This window comes from Talaromyces stipitatus, genomic scaffold (assembly GCF_000003125.1).
Source record: "Talaromyces stipitatus ATCC 10500 scf_1105507295511 genomic scaffold, whole genome shotgun sequence".
In the NCBI taxonomy this organism is placed as follows: domain Eukaryota; kingdom Fungi; phylum Ascomycota; class Eurotiomycetes; order Eurotiales; family Trichocomaceae; genus Talaromyces; species Talaromyces stipitatus.
The window spans coordinates 346,046-369,844 of NW_002990119.1; the positions used below are offsets into that span (position 1 = coordinate 346,046).

The 23,799-nt window shown below is 45.4% G+C and overlaps 11 protein-coding genes across 11 annotated transcripts; 4 read left to right on the plus strand and 7 right to left on the minus strand.

Annotated features, from left to right (window-relative positions):
• Positions 1-155: 155 nt before the first annotated feature.
• On the minus strand, positions 156-1,016 carry TSTA_098370 (uncharacterized protein). Its single transcript, XM_002485773.1, has 4 exons — positions 704-1,016; positions 543-601; positions 364-485; positions 156-299 (listed from the first exon to the last, which is right to left on the minus strand). Exons 1-4 carry the CDS (start codon positions 956-958, stop codon positions 217-219), a joined length of 519 nt encoding a protein of 172 aa, XP_002485818.1. The 5' UTR covers positions 959-1,016; the 3' UTR covers positions 156-216.
• A 1,712-nt stretch (positions 1,017-2,728) lies between these two features.
• On the minus strand, positions 2,729-3,512 carry TSTA_098380 (uncharacterized protein; the record flags this gene model as incomplete). Its single annotated transcript, XM_002485774.1, has 2 exons — positions 2,729-3,404; positions 3,478-3,512. The coding sequence occupies 2 exons, from the start codon at positions 3,510-3,512 to the stop codon at positions 2,729-2,731; spliced, it is 711 nt and encodes a 236-aa protein (XP_002485819.1).
• Positions 3,513-4,457: 945 nt separating this feature from the next.
• Positions 4,458-6,868, plus strand: TSTA_098390 (uncharacterized protein; the record flags this gene model as incomplete). Its single annotated transcript, XM_002485775.1, has 3 exons — positions 4,458-5,108; positions 5,143-5,762; positions 5,822-6,868. 3 exons carry the CDS (start codon positions 4,458-4,460, stop codon positions 6,858-6,860), a joined length of 2,310 nt encoding a protein of 769 aa, XP_002485820.1. The 3' UTR covers positions 6,861-6,868.
• Positions 6,869-7,463: 595 nt separating this feature from the next.
• TSTA_098400 (MFS quinate transporter, putative) lies at positions 7,464-9,407 on the minus strand (the record flags this gene model as incomplete). Its single annotated transcript, XM_002485776.1, has 7 exons — positions 7,464-7,577; positions 7,632-8,180; positions 8,232-8,570; positions 8,640-8,811; positions 8,864-9,088; positions 9,140-9,216; positions 9,276-9,407. The coding sequence occupies 7 exons, from the start codon at positions 9,405-9,407 to the stop codon at positions 7,464-7,466; spliced, it is 1,608 nt and encodes a 535-aa protein (XP_002485821.1).
• A 658-nt stretch (positions 9,408-10,065) lies between these two features.
• TSTA_098410 (sugar transporter, putative) lies at positions 10,066-11,938 on the minus strand (the record flags this gene model as incomplete). The annotated part of the gene is made up of 3 exons (XM_002485777.1): positions 11,679-11,938; positions 10,821-11,614; positions 10,066-10,771 (listed from the first exon to the last, which is right to left on the minus strand). The coding sequence occupies exons 1-3, from the start codon at positions 11,775-11,777 to the stop codon at positions 10,066-10,068; spliced, it is 1,599 nt and encodes a 532-aa protein (XP_002485822.1). The 5' UTR covers positions 11,778-11,938.
• A 612-nt stretch (positions 11,939-12,550) lies between these two features.
• On the plus strand, positions 12,551-13,443 carry TSTA_098420 (short-chain dehydrogenase, putative; the record flags this gene model as incomplete). Its single annotated transcript, XM_002485778.1, has 2 exons — positions 12,551-12,953; positions 13,006-13,443. The coding sequence occupies 2 exons, from the start codon at positions 12,551-12,553 to the stop codon at positions 13,404-13,406; spliced, it is 804 nt and encodes a 267-aa protein (XP_002485823.1). The 3' UTR covers positions 13,407-13,443.
• An 18-nt stretch (positions 13,444-13,461) lies between these two features.
• Positions 13,462-14,466, minus strand: TSTA_098430 (4-hydroxyphenylpyruvate dioxygenase, putative; the record flags this gene model as incomplete). The annotated part of the gene is made up of 2 exons (XM_002485779.1): positions 13,462-14,101; positions 14,141-14,466. The coding sequence occupies 2 exons, from the start codon at positions 14,464-14,466 to the stop codon at positions 13,462-13,464; spliced, it is 966 nt and encodes a 321-aa protein (XP_002485824.1).
• A 288-nt stretch (positions 14,467-14,754) lies between these two features.
• TSTA_098440 (leucoanthocyanidin dioxygenase, putative) lies at positions 14,755-15,744 on the minus strand (the record flags this gene model as incomplete). The annotated part of the gene is made up of 2 exons (XM_002485780.1): positions 14,755-14,952; positions 15,025-15,744. The coding sequence occupies 2 exons, from the start codon at positions 15,742-15,744 to the stop codon at positions 14,755-14,757; spliced, it is 918 nt and encodes a 305-aa protein (XP_002485825.1).
• Positions 15,745-16,510: 766 nt separating this feature from the next.
• Positions 16,511-18,598, plus strand: TSTA_098450 (uncharacterized protein; the record flags this gene model as incomplete). Its single annotated transcript, XM_002485781.1, has 2 exons — positions 16,511-18,030; positions 18,076-18,598. 2 exons carry the CDS (start codon positions 16,511-16,513, stop codon positions 18,596-18,598), a joined length of 2,043 nt encoding a protein of 680 aa, XP_002485826.1.
• Positions 18,599-18,660: 62 nt separating this feature from the next.
• TSTA_098460 (purine permease, putative) lies at positions 18,661-20,532 on the minus strand (the record flags this gene model as incomplete). Its single annotated transcript, XM_002485782.1, has 4 exons — positions 18,661-19,099; positions 19,151-19,610; positions 19,659-20,338; positions 20,389-20,532. 4 exons carry the CDS (start codon positions 20,530-20,532, stop codon positions 18,677-18,679), a joined length of 1,707 nt encoding a protein of 568 aa, XP_002485827.1. The 3' UTR covers positions 18,661-18,676.
• Positions 20,533-20,845: 313 nt separating this feature from the next.
• Positions 20,846-22,477, plus strand: TSTA_098470 (guanine deaminase, putative; the record flags this gene model as incomplete). Its single annotated transcript, XM_002485783.1, has 2 exons — positions 20,846-21,398; positions 21,449-22,477. Exons 1-2 carry the CDS (start codon positions 20,937-20,939, stop codon positions 22,475-22,477), a joined length of 1,491 nt encoding a protein of 496 aa, XP_002485828.1. The 5' UTR covers positions 20,846-20,936.
• Positions 22,478-23,799: the final 1,322 nt, after the last annotated feature.

The window sequence follows — 23,799 nt, forward strand, 5'->3', positions numbered from 1 at the left end:
AATTGCAATACGATGTATTTACAAAAGATGCGGGGTTGAAATGCTTGGGCTAGCCATGTTAGGATGTCAATTAGTGAAGCATACTGTATTACGAATACATATACATCCATCGGAGATGAAGATTCATGGTATACTATTGCCGCTTTCCTATGGAGCCGAGCTCGGAAATTTTGTCAACGATTCAATGAATCCTCTGTAGAGATTCAAAAAGCCATTTCAATGACCACCAGACTCCACTTCATCTCTTTTGAAACCTTCACTTCCCAGCTCCTGGCCGTTGATAGTGACCGGCTCAGCAGCTGCAGATGCAAACTTAAGTGTTAGATAAACTTCTCAATGCACCATTACAGAAGGCTTTCCTACCGGTCAAGATAAAGTAAACTCTTGCGGGTTTGTCTGTGTAATTGGTCCATCCATGGATGGTACCTCGTTGAACACAGACGTCTCCGGGTTTCATATCGATTCGGACACCGTCATCGAGATGACTATTGGTTAGAGAATATAAGCCCCCTGTCACTCTCTAGCAATAGTATGGGACTAACCATGTGATTTCTCCTTCATGTAGGATGCCAAAATCGAGGGACACAGTTCGATGATATATCTAGTGCAGTTTCGTCAGGAGATAGTTCTGAGCGCAGGCATGTAGTTGTACACCAGGTTATGCACTATGCTAAGTATGCATTGGAGACAGTGAAAGACTTACCGTCTCTGTGTTAGGTGGAAAGTCTACTACTCTTAAAACGACACCGTCCTTGTTAGACAAGTCCGTCGTTCGGGTAGTAATAGGGTCAATCCACTCATTGTTGGATGCTGGAAATTGATGGGTTTCGTAGAGGACAGCAAAATTGCACTTGACTGGTGTTGGTTCGCATCGAATTGTACTATCTGCTACAACAATAGACCGGCCTTCATCATCATGGCCAGTGACAATGCGTCGTGGGTCTGGGAACATGCTCATATTGGGATTATATGTGCTGTAAGTGTAGATTTTGTTGAACTCGGAGATTCTAAAGCCTGATAAAGAAGAGGATGGGAAAGCTGTAGTAGTTATTTATGACTTTGACGGACATGTATAGTCCATTCTCCGGACACCGAATTCTGGATGCGTGCACCATTCTTAGGGTTCTGCACCCGGATTGGAGGTTGAGGTCGCATATGCAATCCGATCTGGGATGATTATCATTAGCCATTTCACCGCAAATCGGAATACGACATGTTTCCTTCCTTGCATATACATCGGACACTTACTTTGCCTACGACTGCACGAAAAATGCGGAGAGTTTGGATGTCTCTCGTAGGAAACGATGAGGACCATTCACACGGAGATTTCTGTAATCGGCTCTAATATAAAAGGTGTATAGCTAGTAAAGAACTGTTGAGCTACATTGTGTTTTTATTATCCATTAATAGAGGTCATAATATGAGGTATACTGTACAAATTCAACCACTTTTTTCGTGCAGCCGTAAGCGAAGTAACTGTCCGATGTATATCTGCTCAGCAAGACAATTAAAGATGCTAATGCCATTATTTCACATTTCCGTGCAGCTAATAAACAGCTAGTATTACTACGTTACTATCAGTGAGAATCTTATTGGCAGGAGTACGTCCTTACTCTAGCCTGCGAGACTCGGTGGGGAACACAACACAATGTTCTTGCACATCTAAAGCTGTCTAAGGATACTCTAAAAACATTCGCTCGAGATATTAATAATGAATACTCCTTCTGGGTGGGTGTTGATGTGCCGCTTGATATCCTTGATCCAATACACAATACTCAAGTCGCATTCGAAAGCTCAAATGCTCATTTAGGCTAGTGAAAGGGCACTGGAGCTAAATCAAAGAGACACTGAGTTATTACCGCCATTCTGACAATCTCCTCACAGCCTTCAGATTTCGAAAAGCCACTCAGCTACTACCAATCCACCTTGTAATCTTCCATCTTGACCCAACGAACGTTCACAAGAGATTCAATAATGGCGACCAAACAACTATATTTAAATTCATCAAAAAATATACTTTTTCTGAGCAACACAGAGATTCGACGAGATTTCCTAAATTCCAAGCGTATGAGATAGGGTTTTGAGAGTAGTGCGCTCTGGGAAAAAGAAGTGATTGGTGATCCATATACGTTCTGGCAGTTTGCTTCAAAATACTCATCTGGCTTAGCTGGACTCACAATGCGATTATTCGAGACGCCAGCAAACTCAGTACCGTCGGAACGAGTATTCTTAACGATGAATCTTACACACACCCGCTACCGGAACCGATTGAAGGTCGACAAGATTGATAATATATGCTTATATGCATATTAATCGCAGAATCTTAGATCGAAAGAAGGTGAAAAGGCGGATTGATTGACTAAATGATGAAGAGGCTCTTGAGCTTGAAGGATCTCTGCTAATAATCATTGGGGAAGACGATAATAATGAATATAGTAGTCGTAAACCTTTCAAGAGAAAACGGTAGATACAAGTGGAGATTGCTGTGACTTGATCAATTAATTGCATGCTGCTGCACCTTATCTTCCCAAGAAATCTATAATTTTGAGCTTCTGTACTCTGTAAATTAAGCCAGTAACTAAGTTATATATTTTACGGTCGAATTACCCATAAACCATGCTGGTAAGATTACCGTCAATTTACAGCGCATATCCCTAGCGATCACCAATAATCCAATCATACAGCCAGTCCTGACACCCAAGTAAGCTAGATCACAATGTTCTACTCGCTAGTGGTATGTCGAAATATAAAGAGAAGTCAGGGTCGTGAAAAGCAGATATAGCAAGCCAAATACAAAGGACATATACGTAGCAAGGAGCAGCAAAATCGGAGTTCCGAACAGCATTCTCACGGGTCTCACTATTCCGCGGCTAAGAACTGTAGTCATCGACATATCTATTTCATCTTTGCTGTTAAAAACGAATTGTAGCTCTGGTCGATTCAGCTCCTTGCGTAGTCGTACGGCTTTCCGCCGCATCAAGATGATCGAATTCGTCTCGGTATTAAGCAAAATATTTCCTACGGTGACCACTCCAGCTGCATATAGAGACACCCAGTATGGCCATCGCCACCCAGCTCTTTCAGCAATGTATCTACAACAATGCGCAGTGTCTTTCTTTTCATCATGTGTAATCTTCACAGCCTCAACTGCTGCCGATGGAAGTCTGTTTTCCTCGAACTCCTTGAGCCTTGCCAGTTCCTTCTCGTCTCGGCCCATGGCAATTACCTTGCACCCCATTGCGGCAGCGATCTGAACGCCAGCGCCGCTAAATCCACCTGTAGCAGGGCAAATGACCACTGTTTCACCTGGCTCGAGCTTGATGTCTCGGAGTCCACCAAACGGCACCAGGAGGTGAGCCATATAGACCAGGTCCTTAGTTGTATAGCCGAGTTGTTGGCATAACCTAGCCTCGTCAAGCGTAATACAATTCTCAAGAGGCGTTTTAATAAATTCCGCGAACACCCCCGTCGTGTCACATACTGTGCGACAGCTTCTTACTTCCTTCGTTCATAGCATCGTGGATGCCCAGAAGGTACGTATTGTCTGGATCATCCCGTCCATGAATGACGCAATCGATCCAGATGAGTTAACCCGGCTTCAAAGCTGTAGCATCTTCTCCAACGGCCACGATACGCCCAACTGCACTGTAATTAGCTACAAGAGGCGTTGGGAAAGGATATGGGCGCTTTCCGCTGTAAATCCCGCTGTGGTAGGATAATCCTCCAGCGTGAAGGACACGGCATACTGCAGTTTCAATAGCAGCCTATGGGGTAGGGAGTGGTTTGATCTCCAGTTCTGCTCCAACTTGAGTCACGACGAGAGCTCGATGTTCGGATGGGAGTTGCTGTTCCATGGTTCAGGTCGGCAGGTTTTCTAGACGAGGGCTCGTTTGTCAACGGATGAAAGACAGAGGACAAAAACGATTGATTTCAGCTATTCAAGGTCAAACCCTAGTCCAAAATGAAGATACTTATATACACATACGTATGTACTCCATAGCTATGTTCTATAAGCATTAAGTCCGCTGGTGATTTTTGTATTTGAACAATGATCGGCCCCGTCACTTAAAGCCGCAGTAGCAATATCAGCATTAGACTTCATAGGCAGAAGACTATAAGATATATTATGGAGAAGATGTGGATCTCAACGTCAAGAGATCGCAACCCTAACTCTTGGAAACAGATGTAAGGAAGAGGGAATTACCAATTTAGGCAATTTCTCCAAAAGTTAGGGCTGGACATTTGATGCCTGAATGCTAGGGCGATACAGACTCGGAGCCGATAGTGGAGCTTGCGTGGAAAATCTTGAGAATTTGATTGGTTCAAGCGGAGATAATGAAGATTATTGGATGTCGTATCTCCGGCGCATCCTTTTCTCCCTCGGATTTTGATCTCGCAACAAATAATTTTTATCACCGTTTTGGCTTCACTTTGAGATTAGACTCTGCCAAGCTATGATGCCTGCAATGATTGATACCAATTTGAGAGTTACGCGGAGACGTCGCCGTTCTGCTCGTTCCTGTAACGAGTGCCGACGGCGAAAAGTGAAATGTGACCGACAAGTGCCATGCAGTCGTTGTCTCACTACAAGAAAGCATTGCGTCTACAACAATGAAGTGCTAAGTGGAGTTAGCAGCGGTAATACGATTCCGACCAGCTACACAGTTCATATTGCAGGTCCTCAAGTAACACCCCAATCGACAGTGGAACCTGCTTTAGCCCCAAGCCGTGATGATAGTCGAGCAGAAGCAGACGGTGTTGATACCATATCGATTCCCAGATATACGCATCAGAATATGACTCCTGGGGCAAACGCGTTACCAAAGGACATCTCTAGTGTAAGCAGAAGACACGATGATCATATCAATGAGCTCGAAACTCGGCTCCGAACGTTGGAGCATCTGCTCTCGCGCAATAGGTCTAGTTTGGATGTCGATCGAACTTCAAATTCAGGCCCCTCGACCATTCGCGAAAGTGAATATGCATCAAATTCAGTGTTACATGGTACAAAGACCACGTTGAACAAGTCGAGATTGTTTGGTCGGACACATTGGACGAACGACGTCTACGAGGTACATATTCTCACTTCGCAAAGGTCGCGTGCCCAGGTTTGCTTGCACTAAGCTAACTTTTCTATTATAGTTCAAAAGGATAAATGACTACATGAAAATTGAAACCCCTGAGCCCAGTGACAACGAGCGTATCAAAAGCCTGAAATCGGAGATACATATGCTCCTGCAAAAATGCAAACTCCTCGCCAAAGGGATCAAAACATTCAGGCCCACTAGGTGTTTATCGCTGTCTGAGCCTGCACTCCCTACCAAGGTATTTGCAGACGCAATGGCTCATTTGTACATGTCACGTTTCGAATCGGCTTTTCGTATTCTTCATATCCCGTCGTTCTGGGCTGAGTATGACAACTATTGGAGACATCCTGCAACTGCCCCTGATGTTACTAAGTATAAGGTACATCTTGTCATTTCTATTGGATGCAGCCTTTGTCAAGAACCTTATGGCTCGGACCAAGTGTACTCGGCAGCATGCCAATGGGTCTACGCTTCGCAAGCTTGGTTGTCGGCTCCCATGGAAAAAGATCGTATAGGCATAAGTGGTCTGCAAGTACAATGCTTATTGATTCTCGCACGGCAGTGTCTATCAGTAAGCGGGGATTTGATATGGGTTTCAATGGGAACCCTTCTTCGCACAGCAATGCAAATGGGTCTTCATCGTGATCCGAGTCATTTGGCAAACATGAGTGTATTGTGAGTAATCCGCGGAATCGGTCTGGTTAGCACAGTGCTAATTCATGAATGGTGACTAGGGACACGGAGATCCGGAGAAGACTTTGGGCTACTATAATGGAGATGAATGTACAAGCTTCCTTGGATGCCGGAATGCAACCCATTGTGTCACTGCAAGACTTTGATACGAAACCACCATCTAACATTAATGACACGGACATAGATGATCGTACCGAGGAGATATTTCCGAGGCCGCACGCTACATCAACAGATACATCCCTACAAATATTCTTATCCGAGTGTTTACAACCCAGGTTCGACATTCTGCATATAATGAACGGTGTGAACTCAGAAATGACTCAGGAGGAGGCTATTACTTTGACCTCCGAAATCATCAAGTCCTGCAACCATTGCCGCGATTTGATCAGACACGGCCCCGGAAATGAAGGGAAAGTGTTCCGCCACAATTTCGCAGATCTATTGATTCGACGCTTTCTGCTCAGCCTACACCGTCCATGGGCCAGTAGGGCTCATGTAAGCCCTTTGTTCTACTATTCGAGGAAGATTAGCTACGATTCGGCTTCTACTCTACTTTCTCCTCCAAAAGATGAAAACTTCACTCGTCTTCTCTTACGTGGTAGCGGCATGTTCAAAAACCGTATCATCCACGTATCATTGGCCCTAGCGTCAGAGTTGCTCATTGAGATACAAGAGAAAGGCTCCAATCCGGTGGCGCAACCACCCTGGGATTATCGGGCAATACTCGTAGCGGCTGTACAAGAAGCACAATGGCAGTCAGCTCAACGCATGAAGTTTGGCGAAACCAACGTCAGGTTACACATGAAGCTCAGTGTTGTATTGAGCCAAGCTGAGAGCCTACTACCGGGTCAATCGCTTCAGGAACGGATGATTGAGAGTGCTAAAGACAGCCTAGAAATTTCGTATGCGACTATACAGGCACATCTAGGATTACCGCAAAGTCCGGTGTATAGTGGTGGAACTATGAATTTGGAAGGAAATCAAATGACATTTTCGCCACTGTTAGATATTGATGATATTTTGCAGGCTACGGAGTTCGCGCTGGACGGGGGCCATGGATCTTCGTCTTCTATTTTCTAGCAAAGCCGCTGTTTCACGTTCTCAATATGAACACTTTCAACTACCCTTTTTTCCTTTTCCATTCCTAATTTATCCATACAGCAGAACAGCTGATTGCTTGGTTTCCTAATGAGAAGATCAATGATGATTATATATAAATGTGTACAGACTTGGGGGTGCTCTAGCTAATTAGATATCCATTACCTCAGCCTGTATGCTGCTTATGTCAGTTGTTCGAAAATTTTACAGATGTCTAGTTATCTAATGGCTATTAGTTTTACTTCTTATGGCATAGGGCTACATGCTGTTCTAACAAGATATAGTTAGTTTCTGTTGTACTTAGCTATTTCTTCTGGAAGCAAAAACAATAGTAATATTCTACCTAGATATCAGATAAGACTAGTTTAGATGCTGCATTCACAGAAGATATAACCAGCTGATTGCTGATAGAAGGAGTAGCTTGGATGGCTGTGACGAGGTTCACGGATAGGATCCAAGTCAGTTTAAATATTGATGATATTTTACGGGCTACACAGTTCGCGCTGGGCAGTGGTCATGCGTCTTCATCCTCTATCTTCTAGTAATGCCACTAATTTATGTTCTTGTAACTCATTGATACACTTTCTAGTTCTCAATATGAGCGGTCTCAATTGCCTTCTCTTTCTTTCCTAGTTCCAAATTATCAATAGCAGAGAAGTCGGCGACACCAAACAATTCGTCCATTCGCTCAAGAGAAATCTATATACCAGTTAATAGGGATATTCTCAATTCAGGAAAGAAGAGTATGCTTACCCCTTTCGTTTCCGGTAAGAAGAATGCCAAACAACCCATGGTAAAGCAAAACGAGCCATAAATGAAATACGTCCCGTATCCAGTCTTCCCGCCTACAGAGACGAGCATGACGGGCGTAACACGAGCTACAACCAGATTGAAAAGCCACTGACTTGCAGCCGCGAGCGAGACATTCAATCCTCGTAGCCTATTAGAAGGAATCTCACTGACATAAATCCAGCAGACAGGTCCCCAGCCGAACTGAAATGCTGCCGCAAAGAGGTATACCATGACCAAGGCTGCATAGCCGGCAGATGAGATGGGCTCACCGGTTTTGGGAGGATCGAAACGAACATAAAACCCTAGGTAAAACATGAAGGTCCACATTGCAAAGGCAGTCCAGACAAGGGACCAACGACGACCGAGGGTGTCAGCTAGAAAAGTGATGAAGATACCGCATGATACCATCTTTATGATGCCGTAGACGCCGGTTGCAAGAAGGCTGTTGGATTCTCCGGTTATACCGAGGTCAGTAAATATCATTGGGGCGTAGTAGTTTATTGCGTTTGTCTGTTGGTCAATAAGTATTTCACTTCACAACAGAAAAGGAAGTAGGCTTACACCCGTCCACTGTTGGCAAACCATCAACCCAATTGAAAGTAAAGCTCGATTCCGATTTCCGGGAATAAGCCAACACTCTTTTTGCAAGGCCCAAAAACCCTTTCCACCCGCAGAACGACGCTCTTCTTCCAATTGTGTTCGAAGTTCGAGTAACTCTTGCTGGATATATGGATGATCGGATGGAAGATGACGAACTTTGACGAGCACTCTTGTTGTTTCTTCCCAGTTATCTTGACTCGCAAGCCAGCGTGGCGATTCTGGACATAGTAGGATGCTCCCGAAGATCAGTATGGGAGGGAGCGACTGTATCGCCAGGGGGACCATCCATGACGCATGGCCCTACTCAATATTCTATTCATCAGCATAAACAGATTTACCTAAGATTGTAGTTGGAAAAAAGATTCTGACCGGAATATGCAACAGTGACCCATAATCAATAAAAAATGCAATCATTGCACCCATCGTTTCGAATAGTTGATAAAACCCAATCAATAGACCACGAATGCCTCTAGGAGCATTTTCGGAAACATATGTCGGAGCCAGCATTGTGGCACCCCCTAATCCCAGTCCTTCTACAAATCTGTTCCATTATTAGGCTCGAAATATAATAGAAGATGATGGTGTGGGTATACCGTCCAATATAAAAACAAGCAAGGTGGCCATATGCAAAAGCTTGCAACAATCCACCAATAAACGCGATCACCGCGACGATAAGCAAGCTCTTTTTTCGACCAAGTTTTTCAGCAAAGGGTAATGCGCTGAGGGCACCGGCGAAAGCACCCGCCTGGACTACTGTGACGAGGTTCGCGGATAGGTTTGCGCGAGCGACTGTGTCGAGTTTATCGAGACCGAATTCTCTGCCCCCATCATTTAGGCCACGAAATAGGTGATGGTTGGCAAAATCTCACTTCTTAAAATCAGGTAATGTCAGAACACCACCAATAATTCCAGTGTCCATGCCAAATAGGGTTCCTCCGAAGCAAGCCTATAATTCCATATAACCATTAGGGAACCCACGTATGGCCGACAAACGAGAAGACTCACGGCAGCAGCAAGTGCAAAAGCACGCCAGTTGTATACCTCTGGGGGATCAGATTTGATAGCATCATTTCGCACGATTTTGTGCATCAGCGTGTATCCGTCTATCATGTTGGCGATAGGTAGTGCTCTTTGCATGCGGATAGTCGTAGACTATTCGAAAAACCTCATAGTAGGAAAGTAGTACGGCAAAGAACCTGGGCAAGCATGGTGTTATCTACGTATAAAAAGTCCAGGGTCGGTTGCATCATGATTAGTGGAAATATTATCTATCTAGCTGGACGGACATAGCAGACAAGCATTATGCTCCTGTGACCACTCATACATCCAAGCAGCGTCCGGGGTTGTTGTTCATTACCCCTTACGGGAATATGGTCTCTCAATTCTGCCTGAATCTAGTTATTGCTAATCCGCTATGAGTAAAGATGGAGAGTAGAAAACAGAATGCAACCCATGATGCGGGGTTGGCTTGGATAGTAGCATTAACCAGGGTCTACTAGCTCGAGGCTAGTTCTGGGGTAAATGGGGTCCGTATGAAGCGGATGGCTATGGTAAATCCGGCTTCTAGTATCGGTTTCAGGCAGGTAGCCGTAGCGGCGGACTCGGTTTAAGGTACACTTGGTGCAAAACCGAGATGGTCTCTCCTAGTTGACTAGGCTGCTCTTGAAAGACCCGAAAGATGATAATCATTATTTTCATTATACAAATGGGATAGTTAGAAAGACGGATTCAATGATCCATATTGTAACCTAAATATATTTATATACTACAGATCATAGAATATAGCTATACTTCGTTAAACCTTCTCGATATACTGAGTCTCACCCCCCTTTTCGGTGTTGTGAATCTCACTGACAGTCAAGCCGGTCTGTTTGAACTCGTAGTAATGCCGCTTTGCAGCCACTGCGAAGACGCTGACATCCTCACCAAACAAGAAGTCCATCTCTTCAAGAGGGACACTTTTGGTTTCGGGGACGAACAAATAAGCGAATGCGAGTGCAACAAGGGTGCAGGTACCGAAGAAGTAAAAGGTTCCAAAGGTGATAGACTTAACCATATGTGGCAGGGAATAAACCACCACGAACTGGGCCAGCCATTGCATACAGACTGAAAACATCATACCCAGGGTACGAACTCTGTTGGGAAGGATTTCGGAAGCAATAATCCAGGGAATACCGTTCCATGAGAAACCGTAGAAGATGGCATAGATATATATCATGGCGACGGCAGCGTTAGACCCGGAGTCCTTAGGCGGGATATGCTTGAATGAGCCACTGAGCTCGGAGTAGATGGCGAGGTAGAACATGGCAACAGCAGCGCCGACAGCACCAACAAGCAAGGCCGGACGTCTTCCGAGCCTGTCAACAATGAAGACCATGAAGACTACTGTTGTGACCATCTTGACTATTCCGTAGACACCAGTGGCGAGGAGTTGGACAGACGTGCCAGTAAAGCCGATGGACTTGAAGATGGTGGGTGAATAGTAGTTGATGGCGTTGATTCTGAGGTTTGTTAGATCGGCCTAATAAATACGGCGAGGAAATAACATACCCGGTAAGATTCTGCAAAAGCATAAGCATAACGGAAATGAGGACACGATTTCGGATTCCAGGGGCGCCGCATTCTCGCAGCATCTGGAAAGCAGAGCGGGAGCCGTGTACAATTTGAAGTTCGTGTTCAACAGCGGCTTGGATATCAGCCATCTCGCGTTGCAAATATGGGTGGTCTTCGGGCAAGTTGCGCACCCAGGCCAAATTCTTCAAAGCGAGTTCATTCCGGTTCTTGCTGACTAACCAACGAGGACTTTCAATCATGAACGGCATGAAGATCAACAACAGCCCAGCGGGAATCAACTGAACCCCGACAGGAATTCTCCATTGTTTTGGGGTCTTGCCAGAAATATTCTTTTGCACGCCGTAGTTGACCCAAAATCCAAAGACCAGAGCGATTTGAAGCATAATCTCAAACATTCCGACCATTCGACCACGAATCTGAGCTGGTGAACATTCGGAAATGTAAATGGGAATGATCATAGAAGTGCAGCCAATCGTCACTCCCGTCAAGGCTCGACCAGCGTACAAAAGTCCGAGGTGACCAATGAGCTGCAAGATAACACCGGTGATGAAGACGACACCAAATATTATGATTACCAGCTTGCGTCCAAGACGTTCCGCCAAGAAAAAGCCGAGGATGGCGCCAAAGAAAGCACCGGCCTGGAAGGTAGAGACAATGTTGGATGACAGATTAGTGGTGGTAGCGGCTGTCAGACCAAAGGAAGTCTGGAAGGAGGGTAGGTTGAGGGTGCCTCCGATGAAGGCAGAGTCATAACCATACATGGCCGATGCCTACATTTCTTCCAGGTCAGCCATTCTCCATGCTTATCTACTTTATTGCATCCCAATTGCATACCCAGGTAGCCGATAAAGCGAGCAAATAGATGCGATATCCGAAGATCTCGCGCGGAGTGTCATCTCCGATTGCGCCAGAGAGAGCGAACGGGTTCCTCATGATTATCGTCGTGTGGATCAACCTTCCAAGATTCAATGTTGGAACGACTTTGAGCTATAATGGTGGAGCTATATATATCGCTGTTTGCTGAAGGTATACCGACCAGCCACAACAGCAACATATGAAGCTAAAGCGAGAGAATGATCCTGGAAAAAGCGGGATATGACCGATAAATACTCGAATTTTTCTCTTAATGCCTGAGGAATCCCTTGCACGTGGGGAAAGATTGTATGGGGAAGGAGCTACCGGAGTGGGGAACCGATTCCCCGCAAACAGTCTTATTTGGATCATCATCCAATCAGAATATATATTAGTCAACGAATCATATTCCTGGGTACGGAGCACAACCAATCAAATCCTCCCGGTGGAGAGCTTACCCGTTCTGCAAAACATCGGCTAAGGGAAATGCCGTACTCGTTTTTCCTCTTCTCCATGTCCCCCGGATTTCTTCCAGAAATTGGTGATTCACTAGAATCGAATTGTGAACCGAAACTCCGCATCCATATCTCACTGAGTTTGAGAGCTCGAGATTCAAATTGAAATGGTGTGGAGAATTGCTTGCTAGCTCATTGCTATGGGGCGAACGATGTCGGCGTTCTCCCCGGGGATTTAATGTTTAGTTGCTCGTCAAGAAAATCGAAAATCGAAGGCGAACGCAGGTAATGGCCCAATTTTCGACACCGTTAGTTGTTATTTTCAGAAGAGACACCAGCCTGAACGATGAAGCATATCGAATGGTCCTCTAAGTGAAAGTGTCACTCAATACAGCGCAAATGACCACAATGAAACTGCCTCAGCCGATCCCGGATCGCCTCAAGGATAAAATCGCGCTAATCACTGGCGCTGCTGGCAACATCGGCTTCGAGACAGCTCGCTGGTTTTTGTCCGAGGGTGCCAAAGTCGCTCTCATCGATATTCAAGCGACCGCCTTGAACGACGCGCTAAAGAAGTTGGAAGATTCCTTTCCTAGCACAGAAATCACAGAGCGAATTTTGACAATACAAGCGGATGTTACAGATCAACCTGACGTAAAAAGATTTGTGACACAGACCGCAGAGCATTTTGGCGGCTTAGACATTGCTTTTTTCTGTGCGGGAATATCGTATTCATCGACCAGTATCTTAGACACCGATGATGAGTTATGGGATAAAATAATTAGAGTAAACACTCGATCTGGTATGCATGACCCCAATGCACAAAAAAACAAGATGCTAATTATCAATGGCAGCCTTCCTAGGCATCAAACATGCCGGCAGCGTCATGCGTGATTCGGGAAAGGGGGGAAGCATAATCCTCGCTTCTTCAATCGCCGGCCTGCGCGCTACACCAGGGCTGTGCGCATATTCCAGCGCCAAATATGCCCTACGGGGACTATGTCAGACTGCGGCCGCCGAGTTGGGTCAATACCAAATCCGGGTAAACACCGTTCACCCGTGTGGTGTGAATACGCCCATGTTTCAAGCTACTTGGCCGCCGGAGAAGATGCAACAAATGCTGTCGACTGTGCCGTTGGGTAGGTGGGCGGAAGTCGAAGATGTAGCTGCTCTTGTGTCTTTCTTGGCTAGTGGTGACTCGCAGTTCTTGACGGGAGGCGCGTTGAAGGTCGATGGGGGAATTGTTTCATCGTGATAGATGTATAGTAATAGATAAAACACATTGCCTAGGAATCACGTTATTCGTACGATCATGTATTCTTCAGTTCTGCTAAAAGTTTTTTCCAAGACTCCATTCCCCTCCGCGCGTTATCCTCGGGTCCATTTTCTTCATCCCTCATTCTCCAGTCAAAAGCCTCCAATGAAACATAGCCCTTCCACCGCTTTCCCACCAACCAGGCTCTTGCTACCTCAGCTACAGGCATATAGCTTCCATACTCGGTCTCTAAGGGGAACGGCCTTGTATTCCTCGACCAAATCAGCAAAGACGGATAATTAGCATCGTAGAACCGATGTTGCGGGCTCAACGGTGGCCAGTATTTTTCACCGTCAGAGAGTTGTATGTAAAAAATCTTATCCAGTGGACAAGTTGCTACAAACTTGTCCAAAGACTGCTGAAGGATATCATCCACATTCTTTCCAGGTTGTTCTTGTTTACCCGATTCCGTCGTGATATCTCCCCACAAGCGCGCAACAACATGAAACGAGTCAAGACATAACCCAAAATTATCTCTGCCCACCAACTGAACAACGCGGAGGGAATCCTGCCATGTAGACACATAAGCTCCCCAGGCGACAGCTTCATACGAAATTTTCAACCCCGGGGCTATCGCGGCCGTCATATCTGCCAAGTGCTGGAGTTCTGGGATGATGACATTTTCGTCCCCAGTACTATTTTCGGTGTCAAATTGAGATGGCATTTGCAAATACTGCGCTTTAAGTAGTTGAGCAACTTCGATCCAATGTCGGGCTGCCTCAAGTCGCTTGCTGAGTGGCGATGAATGTCCTTCAAAGTTTCTGAATGGGTTCAAGGATAATATTGCAACGTTGTAAGCGGTGCAGAGAGCTGCAATCTCTTCTGCTGCATCTTGTACAGTTACTTTGGGCAATCTCGAGTCTGCATAAGAGGCCAGATCATTGTATACGATCTCTACTGCGGAGAAGCCGTGCTGTGCTGCTGCTTTGATTTTGGATGGGAGAGAGTGGTATGGGTGTTGTCCAAGAGCGACTGTTGCTATTGCTAATGGGTTTTCCATAGTGTCGAATAGAATAGAGATCGGAATAAGAAGTGTATTTAACTTTCAATATTTCAATATTGCTATGGACGTTGGTACTAAATGGAGAACCTCGATTTGCTCGGTGATTTCTCCGAGACCATTCTCTGGTTCTATCCGACTGCCCCCACATCCAACCCTAAGAATGACATCTAGTCTGCTCCATGGATGCCAACAATAATTCAGGTTCCAGCTGTTATTGATTTCGTTGCCATAAAAAACTTGAACTTTCGTACAAAGTAACTATAAAGTGTAATCATATAGAAAGGATCAAGCAGCAGCTTCAATCGACTTCAACTTCTCCTGCAGAGCTGCAAAATTCCTCTTCATTGCGTTCGCCGTAAACTGCTGCCCAGTAACCATGGGATACTTCTTCAGCGGTCCCTGGATCGTCGCGTCCGAGAAAGGCTGATTGAAGAATGCGATACTGTACCGATCGCCATAGTAGTCACCTGGTTCACTGGGTGCCTTTACACGGTGAAATGTCGATTTGAAGCGATCATCAGACCAGGACATGAGTAGGTCACCAATATTGCATACAATCTCCCCAGTTTTGGGTTCAATCTTTGTCCATAGGTCGCCAATGCCGAACTCGGTAACAACTTCGCGGCCGGGACAGATTTCGAGACCGCTCTGGCCGGCCTTTTGGAAGAGGAGGGTCAAGAAATCCCAATCGGCGTGTGCGCCTGCTCTATGGTAGACTTTGCCGTCTGATTCTTCGGGTAGTGCAAAATAGTGTAGTAGTCGACACACGGTTTGAGAATTAGGCCGAGAGACATCATGGGCTTTGATGAAGAAATCTTCCGGAAATGCTAACCCGCGTGCAAAACAACGCATCAGTTTTTCTGAGATTCCCTGTACTCGATACATAAACTCCAACGAAGTAGTCTTAAACCCCGGCAGATGACTCTCATCAATCCAGACATCATTCATATTCTCCCCAAACTGGAGTTGATAAGACTCCTTTGTATCAGGCATCCCAGTTGACGGCCGGACTTGGGCGTTTTTCTCCCATCCGACGTTCTTCGAACTCCAGGGCACTGTTGCCTTGACCTCGTCGGGGAGGTCAAAAAAGCGTTGTGAGTTAGAGAACATGCTTTCAATTTCGTCGTTGGAGAGGCCATGATCGATGACTGTGAAGAAACCGACGTTTTCGGCAGCATGAATTAGTTCGGATGTGATTTCATCGATTCTAGAGTCAAAGTCATGGAGGGAGATTTGAGGGATAAGGCGGTCTGTATATCGTGTTTTGGTCGCCATTTTGAAGACAATTCTGGTATTCAGCTCTAGTGAAGATATATATTGCTAAGTAGTCAGATCGATGACTGTGAGCTTGATAACCTGGGGGGATGAAGCGGCGAACTCCAATACAATAACTGATGTCTAACCGGGATATAATCTGATGCTAGCTCTCTTCGCTGAATAAATCGTCTCATTGCTGTTGGGTTGCTCATAGGGAGGAGAGATGCCCCACTCTCGGCCGATCGTTATCAGCTTGATGTTTTTGCCTGAGAATTGAGGCAGCAACTAGGAACCTTATCGTTGTCGTGAGAATGCGCGATGAAGTTCGCGACTTCCACATTCGATGCACATCGGCGTTCGCCGGCTGGACAGACTCCCATGACTCTTTTCCCTCGGTTGTAATTGACAAAATTTCCAGTACCGATATTCCAATTGCAACTCCAGTAAACCTTCGGCCGAGCATAGTTGTGATTCTGAAATGCTTCGGCCTGCGACCCTATGAGCGAAGCTCCTTGGGCATTTCTGAGGAGCACTTGATTGGGAATGCCGTGCTAAGCCCTCACTTACAAATGAAATATGAGTTTCTCAATACGAAGAAAGCGGCTTGCATGCTTAGAATGCACGCGACGAAAAGTGAAATGTGATAAGACTCTACCTTGTCGAAATTGCACCGTGAAGTGAGTACACCTTGAAGGAGCACGTTATATGAATTACAGCTGAATCAAAGATTGATGATTCTAGAGGCATTAACTGTTCACGTCCGAGAGGTCACGTCGATCATTCCATGGTCAACGCGCCGAGTCCGAGTTATGACAACAGAGTTACCGAGTCTGCTGTCTTGGAGGAGAGCCAAAATAGGGAACTATTGGCCTTGGTGAAAAGCCTCACTGCGAAAGTCAACTCTCTAGAATCTGCGCTGCGTCAACCACAGGTTACTTTGTCGGAAAGGATGTCAAGTGAACCGCCCCCACTCTCTTTGTCGGCCAATACACCAGTGATTTCCCGAGATATTGGAGGAAATGGTGATGAAACTACTGAATCAACGACGCAAAGCACCTCTGAAGTTGAAGATGCTGCTACTATTCTCGAGTTTCTAGCTTGGGGTCGATGTAAAGATCCTAAATATCATGGCCTGATCAACACTACCCATGGCAATCTTACTCCATATTCTCCAAAAGACATCGATATGGAGAAGCAAATACCCTTTTTCCCTTCAAAAATAGCAATTTATTCTTACTTACAGTCTCTTCTGCCTAGTCGATCTCACTTATACACACTCGTCAAGTATCACTGTGACTATCTTCTTTGGTACCACGGCTCATTCCATACAATTGTCTTTCAGAGATCTGTGGACGACCTCTTCGACAAAGGAAATGGACAGATTGAACCGACGAATACGGGATTGCAATGGACTGGCCTGCTCTTTGCCATCATCTTGGGTTCATTAACCTGTGCTCCTCGAACATTGGTATTGTCCTGGGGTTTTAACGATGACGAGCGGGAAGAACTGTCACATAGGTGGTTCCAAGCAATGAATCTTTGCTTGCAGTACTCGGATTATATGTCCTCTCATTCAATCTTCTCCGTTCAAGCGATTGCTACTGTGACTCACTCCGCTCATATGCTAGGACAATCAAATAGCCAGTCAGTTCTTCTAGCTTCTGCAGTCCGGATTGCGCAAAGCATGGGATTACACCGGCTTGGTCATGATGAAGAGAAAACCGAACCACATGATTTAATCAATCGAGAGCTTGGGCGTCGTGTTTGGTGCCAGCTCTGTACGCAGGATTGGTTCTCCATTCCATTTACAGAAAGCTATCTCATAAACCAAACGTCTTTTGATACCACGAAGCCACGGAACTGTGATGATAGAGACATGATCACAAAACCAGATGATATACCAACGATTACGAACTACTCACGCTATTTTTATGAAGTTGCATTTCTTATGCCTCGTGTACAAGATGCGATTGTCTCTTCAAACACCTTGTACACGAGGTACGAGAAAGTTCTCGAATATGACCAGCAGCTGCGCGTACTAGCCACTACTCGTCTACCACATTATCTCCAAAATGTCCCACTTGATCCGTCGTGGCCGTGTTATGTTCCATGGGCTCGACGCTGTCTCGCCATTAGTACCTCACATAAGGTAATCATGATTCACAGGAAATTCCTAGGGATAAGTTTTGTCAATCCAATGTTTTCTCGAACCCGACGGACATGCGTTGCAGCAGCGAGAACTATTATCAAAGAATTAAAGGAAGCTAAGAGTGATGGTGGCCCAATTCTGTGGATTCATCACGCGTTCGTAGTAGCTGCAGGGGTGAGTTTCTTCATAATCTTTTTCAGTCCCGATATACTGATGAACGAGCAGATTATTCTATGCCTTGACATGATCTACTCTCTAGAGTCATCTCCCGAATGTGACGAACACCGTCGTCTCGTTCAAGATGGTCTTCATATGCTCTCAGTTTGCGAGACGAATATGATTGCGAAGCGGGGAATCCCTTTACTGAAAGCAATGCTCGCAAACGAAAAAAGAATTCGAGAAAAGACTCTGCATGAAGTTGAGGGTTCTGATCACGGAGATCTTTCGACCAGAAATGATAGAAGGAATCTGGACATCAGTGAGATTATCCGGAATTTTTACCAGCAAGATCACTTGCATTTTTCTGCAGCAATGGGTAGGCTTAACCAAAATGCAGACTGGTTTGACGCCCAAAATCAAAGTAGCTGGCCACCAACGGAAAGCAAAGCGGATGTAGACAGGGACACAATTATGCCGCCGACAGGACATCAATCGATTTATGGATTTGAGTTTCCTGACAACTTTGAAGAAGTCTTTGCTCTAGCTGCAAACTACATAACTTGATGGATATTGTATTATTATGGGTTGCATGATGTACATGACTGATACCTATCTACTCGGCTCAGACATTTCAGTCGGCTGTCACTGCCATGGAAGCATATGGGTATTTTTAGTTGCCCCCTTCTCTTCTGGCAGTGCCAAATTCAACACAACTCCAATAACTGCCGCAATGATGAAAGGTGTCTCGACGATCAGATTCAGTCCTTGTTCAAATCCCCGCAAATTAACATTTGACCCGTTGTAGTCGAGGATCTTAGAAAACCAGGTTGGCGATACGATATCAATAAAGCCAATACCCAAAGCGGCGGTCAAAATGAATCGATTTCGTCTTGTAAATTCGACAAGACTCAAAACACGTATACCAGCAATAGCGATTGTACTATACAAGAATACTTGCATCCCACCGAGAACTGATGGTGGCATTGAACCGAAGCCTGCGCCGAATTTGCCAAAGATACCCATCAGAATTAGGAATGCGGAGGCACACCATCCGGCACGCCGGCTCTAAAATATAGTTAGAAATTACAGATCTTAGCTGTTGTTACTAGTACTTACAGCGCATCCTGTCAAGGAGATGACACCATTGTTGCCAGCCTGACTGACCATAGGTAGTCCAGTACCAAGGGCGCTGATCAGACTTCCCAAACCATCGCATAATATTCCTCCTTGTATACGACTATTGAACTCAGTGCCATCGATATCGACACCGGAAAGCTCAGCCGTCGCCAATATGTCAGGCATGCAACTGACAGCTTCACAGACAAACATAATCATCAAAGGCAAGACAAGCGCTCTATCGACGGACAGTTTGAACGTATGAACCCACAAAAATGTACCGACAGGGGCAGCATCTATTTCATTCCTGGACCAGTATCCAGCCGCACCAGAAATAATGCAGCCTACAGCCAACCCGAAAATGACAGATGCGGAGCGCATAAGTGGTGATCCGAAGATCTCAACAAAGATTATAGTTATGAAAACGCTGAATCCGAGACCGATCAATTTGGGATCGCCCCTATATAATGTTAGACAATTGTGAAGTATTTTTTAGAGCATTACGCACCATGGTAGCGGATTGGGAGCAGCGGTGTTTGGACACAAGGCGTAAAAGCCTGTTCCACCATTGCAGTTGGAACTTCCCCCCCAGTTCTCCATTCCATTGCCAATGAGATACACACCGACAAGTACCAGCAAACTACCAGTAACAATCTTGGGAAATATGCGATTGAGGATCTTGGGCGGAACAAGCGACATTAATATCTGAACCCATACAGTACACAGCATTGTGCCGAGCATGGCACCCCATGCCTCTGGACAAGGCAATTTCGCTCCAGTCTCGTCAACGGGACATGTCCCATCCGCATATCGCATGTTGGTGTAATTGAAAGCAATATTGAGAATATCAAACGTCGGTCCCACAACGGACAAGAGACCCGTCCCGATGAAAAACGGCGTTTTCATGACATGGAGCCGAGTGACCTGCAACGCCGTAGCAATTCCAGTGGTAATAAAAGCAGTAGAGACGAGGTACTGAGTTTGCTCAGAATCGAGGTAGAATGCGCCGCCAGCAATTGCCAATGGCGGGGAAACTACGGATCCGACCAGTGTCAAGGCATGCTGAAGGCCGAGGATGATAGTTAGGAAGATTGGCACGTGGTCATTGAGGCCGTAGAAAGGCGTTTCAAAATCTTTATATTTCCTGTTGAGGGGCCAGATGTTCGGCGTGATGAGGTACATGTAGTCCTGCACCGTTCGTTAGCAGAGCCCCTGAACGGAAATATGAAGTGACATACATAATCTCCAATCCAGCCATCACGACTCGTGAAGTAGTGTTTCAAATACTCCCATCGCGATGATGAAACGTTCTCAGTGACTGATGACGATGACTGAGCATCTGGACGTTCGGATGTAGCCACTTTCTTCTTTGAGGGCTCCATTGTGTCTTGCCCGTGAATTAGTTACTCAAGAGCTGACGACTACTTTTATGCATCGGCAGGATCCTGCCAAGTATTATAACTTTGGGCCTCTATAAGAATGTTTAAGACATATATCGAACCGATGCTTAGCTCGTTTATCGCGACAAAAGTCAAAGAGTCAGCATCATGCTGGAGCAAGAGTAGCTTATCATTTACTATGAATTCTTATCTACGCTTATCAATGGATCTTATCAGCCTCGGAAGAGGACCGAGATCAAAGTGGGGCTCGGCCGACATTGAGATCTTATCCTTTCTTAAGCTTCAGGTGGATAACATTTGAGGAATCTATTCATTTAGTTTAGATCTTCTATCTGAATTCGTTCCAGGATATTGTTCATCTCACGTATCAAAAATAACACCAGACCATGGCGGCAGACGAGAATACAATACTCTTCCACTCGGCGACCATTATAACCGTTAACAACTCTCGTGAAGTAATCCGAAATGGCTATATCTATATCATCAACGACAGGATCGCTTCGATCGGAAAAGGATATCCCTCTAATCTCCTACCCGGAGACACGGAAATTATTGATTGCAAAAATAAAATCATCATCCCAGGATTGATAAACACACATGCCCATCTCGTGCAATCACTTTTGCGCGGATTGGCTGAAGATTTACCGCTACACAATTGGCTGTGTGATGCAATTTGGCCGTTGGAAGCCGTTTATGCAGATGATGATGGGTATAATGCTGCCAAGCTTACAATAGCGGAGATGCTAAAGACCGGGACAACGTGTTTTCTGGATCCAATGTTGACGTATAGAGCGGGGTTTGAGAGAGTTTGTGATGTTGTGGGTGAGATGGGGATTAGGGGTTGTTTGGTAGGTTGTTTTCACCGTTGCTAAGAACTGTCTCGTTGACAGTGTTGAAGGGTAAACTAGTCAAATTCATCGAAACCAATCGACAACTTTCTATCACAGACCCAAGAGACAAAGACTTAATTGCAATGTCTATTCCTGCCCTCGTTGAAGCTCACACAGCACACAACGGATCCTACGATAACAGATTACAAGTCTGGGCTGCAGCCGGTACTCCGCGGGGTGCACCGAAATATGCCTTTCAAGAACTGGGGGATGCTTGTTCTGAGCATGGCATATCTATTACCATGCATTGTGCGGAAGCTCCCCGAGATCTAGAAATATACCGAGGTACTTATGGGTGCAGTCCAATGGAATTCGTGGAAGCAACGCATTTGTGTTCTGCGGCCACGGCCGCGAAGCCGCGAAATTTAGTATTAGCGCACATGGTCAATTTAGATCTGGAAAGGGATATTCCGATACTAGCCTCGACAAATACGACAGTTGCGCATAATCCGTCCTCCAACCTTAAACTTGCCTCTGGGATAGCACCCGTACCGAGCATGTTAGCACACGATCAATACGTCAATGTGTCCTTAGGTACAGATGGCGCACCATGTTCGAACCATTACGACATGTTTCAAGAAATGCATTTGGTGTCTATACTTCACAAGGGAGTACACAACGATGCTTCACTTGTTCCAGCTGAGACTGCTCTCGAAATGGCAACGATAAATGGCGCAAAAGCACTGGGGTTAGAGAACGATATAGGTAGTTTGGAAGTTGGCAAAAAGGCAGATCTCGTCATACTTGATCCATACGGGCGTGGAAATATTGGCGTTGCACCGTGGAACCCTGATGATGACGATGGTGAGGACTTCAATGGAGTTACGTCCGTTACGACTGTTGTACATGGATGTACAGGGCGGGATGTTTATATAACAGTTGTGAATGGTCGGATCGTTGTAAGGAATGGACAATTGGCAGATGGTGGGTGTTTGAAAGAGATGGAAATCATAAGGAAAGCTCAAAGTGCTGCTAAGGGTATCTTACGGAGATGTAACATGAATCGTGTAGAAAGCCAGCGAGTCGGGGTTAGTTGAGGAAAGACTGCACGTATGCTTATGAATAGTAATGTCGCATTGCCAGATAAGGTACATAGTACCAAGTGGAGGATATCATTAATGGTGGAAGATGTAATGGACTAGACGCCTAGCTAGCACATATACAAGCCCCATACATACAAATGAGCTATCATGAAGACGGCCATATAAGCAGAAATGTGAGCTCAATTCAATCTATCAACAAACCAATATGGACTCTGGAGTAGAGATCCATGAACCTGAATACAAGTCTGCGATTACAAAAGTCCTATTCCCGTACGGAGCGTTTACAAGCACTCTGATAGTAGTTGCTGAACTTCGAGTCCGTGAAATAGTGGTTGGAGTACATCTCCAGGGACATGCTACAACACGGAGATTGCTGGAAATGGAGAAAGCAATATGCAGTGGTCAGTTGCCATGCAAAACTGTTTACAGAATAGGGAATTAGGAACAGTATAGAGCGCTTCAGAAAAGTAAGCCATAATTTTCACCAGGCTAAACACCTCCAGCCAGAACCCGTAAAGTTAAAGAATACTCGGACACCGAAAACGCAATGATTTACCGGATTATGTTTCACAAAGAATGGCCTCGGATGTCGGTAGGTAGTTGATCCACTGTCAATGCAGGCAATTACCTAGACATTCGCGGATTCAGTTGTGATCATATAAGACGCTCCACGGCCGTGGTTCCGTGCAACTATTTGTTAGATATTATTGGTGAAGTGCACAGCGCAGCGAGGCCCAACTGGCGTAGCAATCAGGAAGAAACACGTATTAAAGCGAGAGGTTTTGATTCTTCATTATAGAGGGCAATTTCCTGTTAGAAACAGCACGACTTGGTCAAGGAAGCAGAGAGGAATTCAAGCCTTCAGTTGAGAAATTACAGGATCATCTTGTTTCTATCAATTTCACCAGATAAAGGGTAAAATAAAACCCGGTAAATCTAACACTATTCCTCAAGGTTGCAAATATTTGTCGGTCCTAATATCATTCACAACCCGGTATAATGTGATTTCAGCGAATATGGCGTCCCGAGCGAGGATGGTTTCGCGTGGCTTCAGCACTACCACCCACTTCAGGTCTGAGCGTTGAGGAGATGGAAAGAACCAAAAATGCGAGAAGGGATGCGGCAGCAGAGGACATCATGAAAAATCTTCAGCTTGTTAGTAAAATATTGATGCACTGCCATTCGATCTTCACCAGACATGGGCATCAGGTAGAAGCACGAACATATCGATCACGACTTTCATCAGAAGACAAACTGCCTGTGTACATCCATCTTCATGGCGGTTGATTCATGTATGGTTTGTTAAAATCCGACGA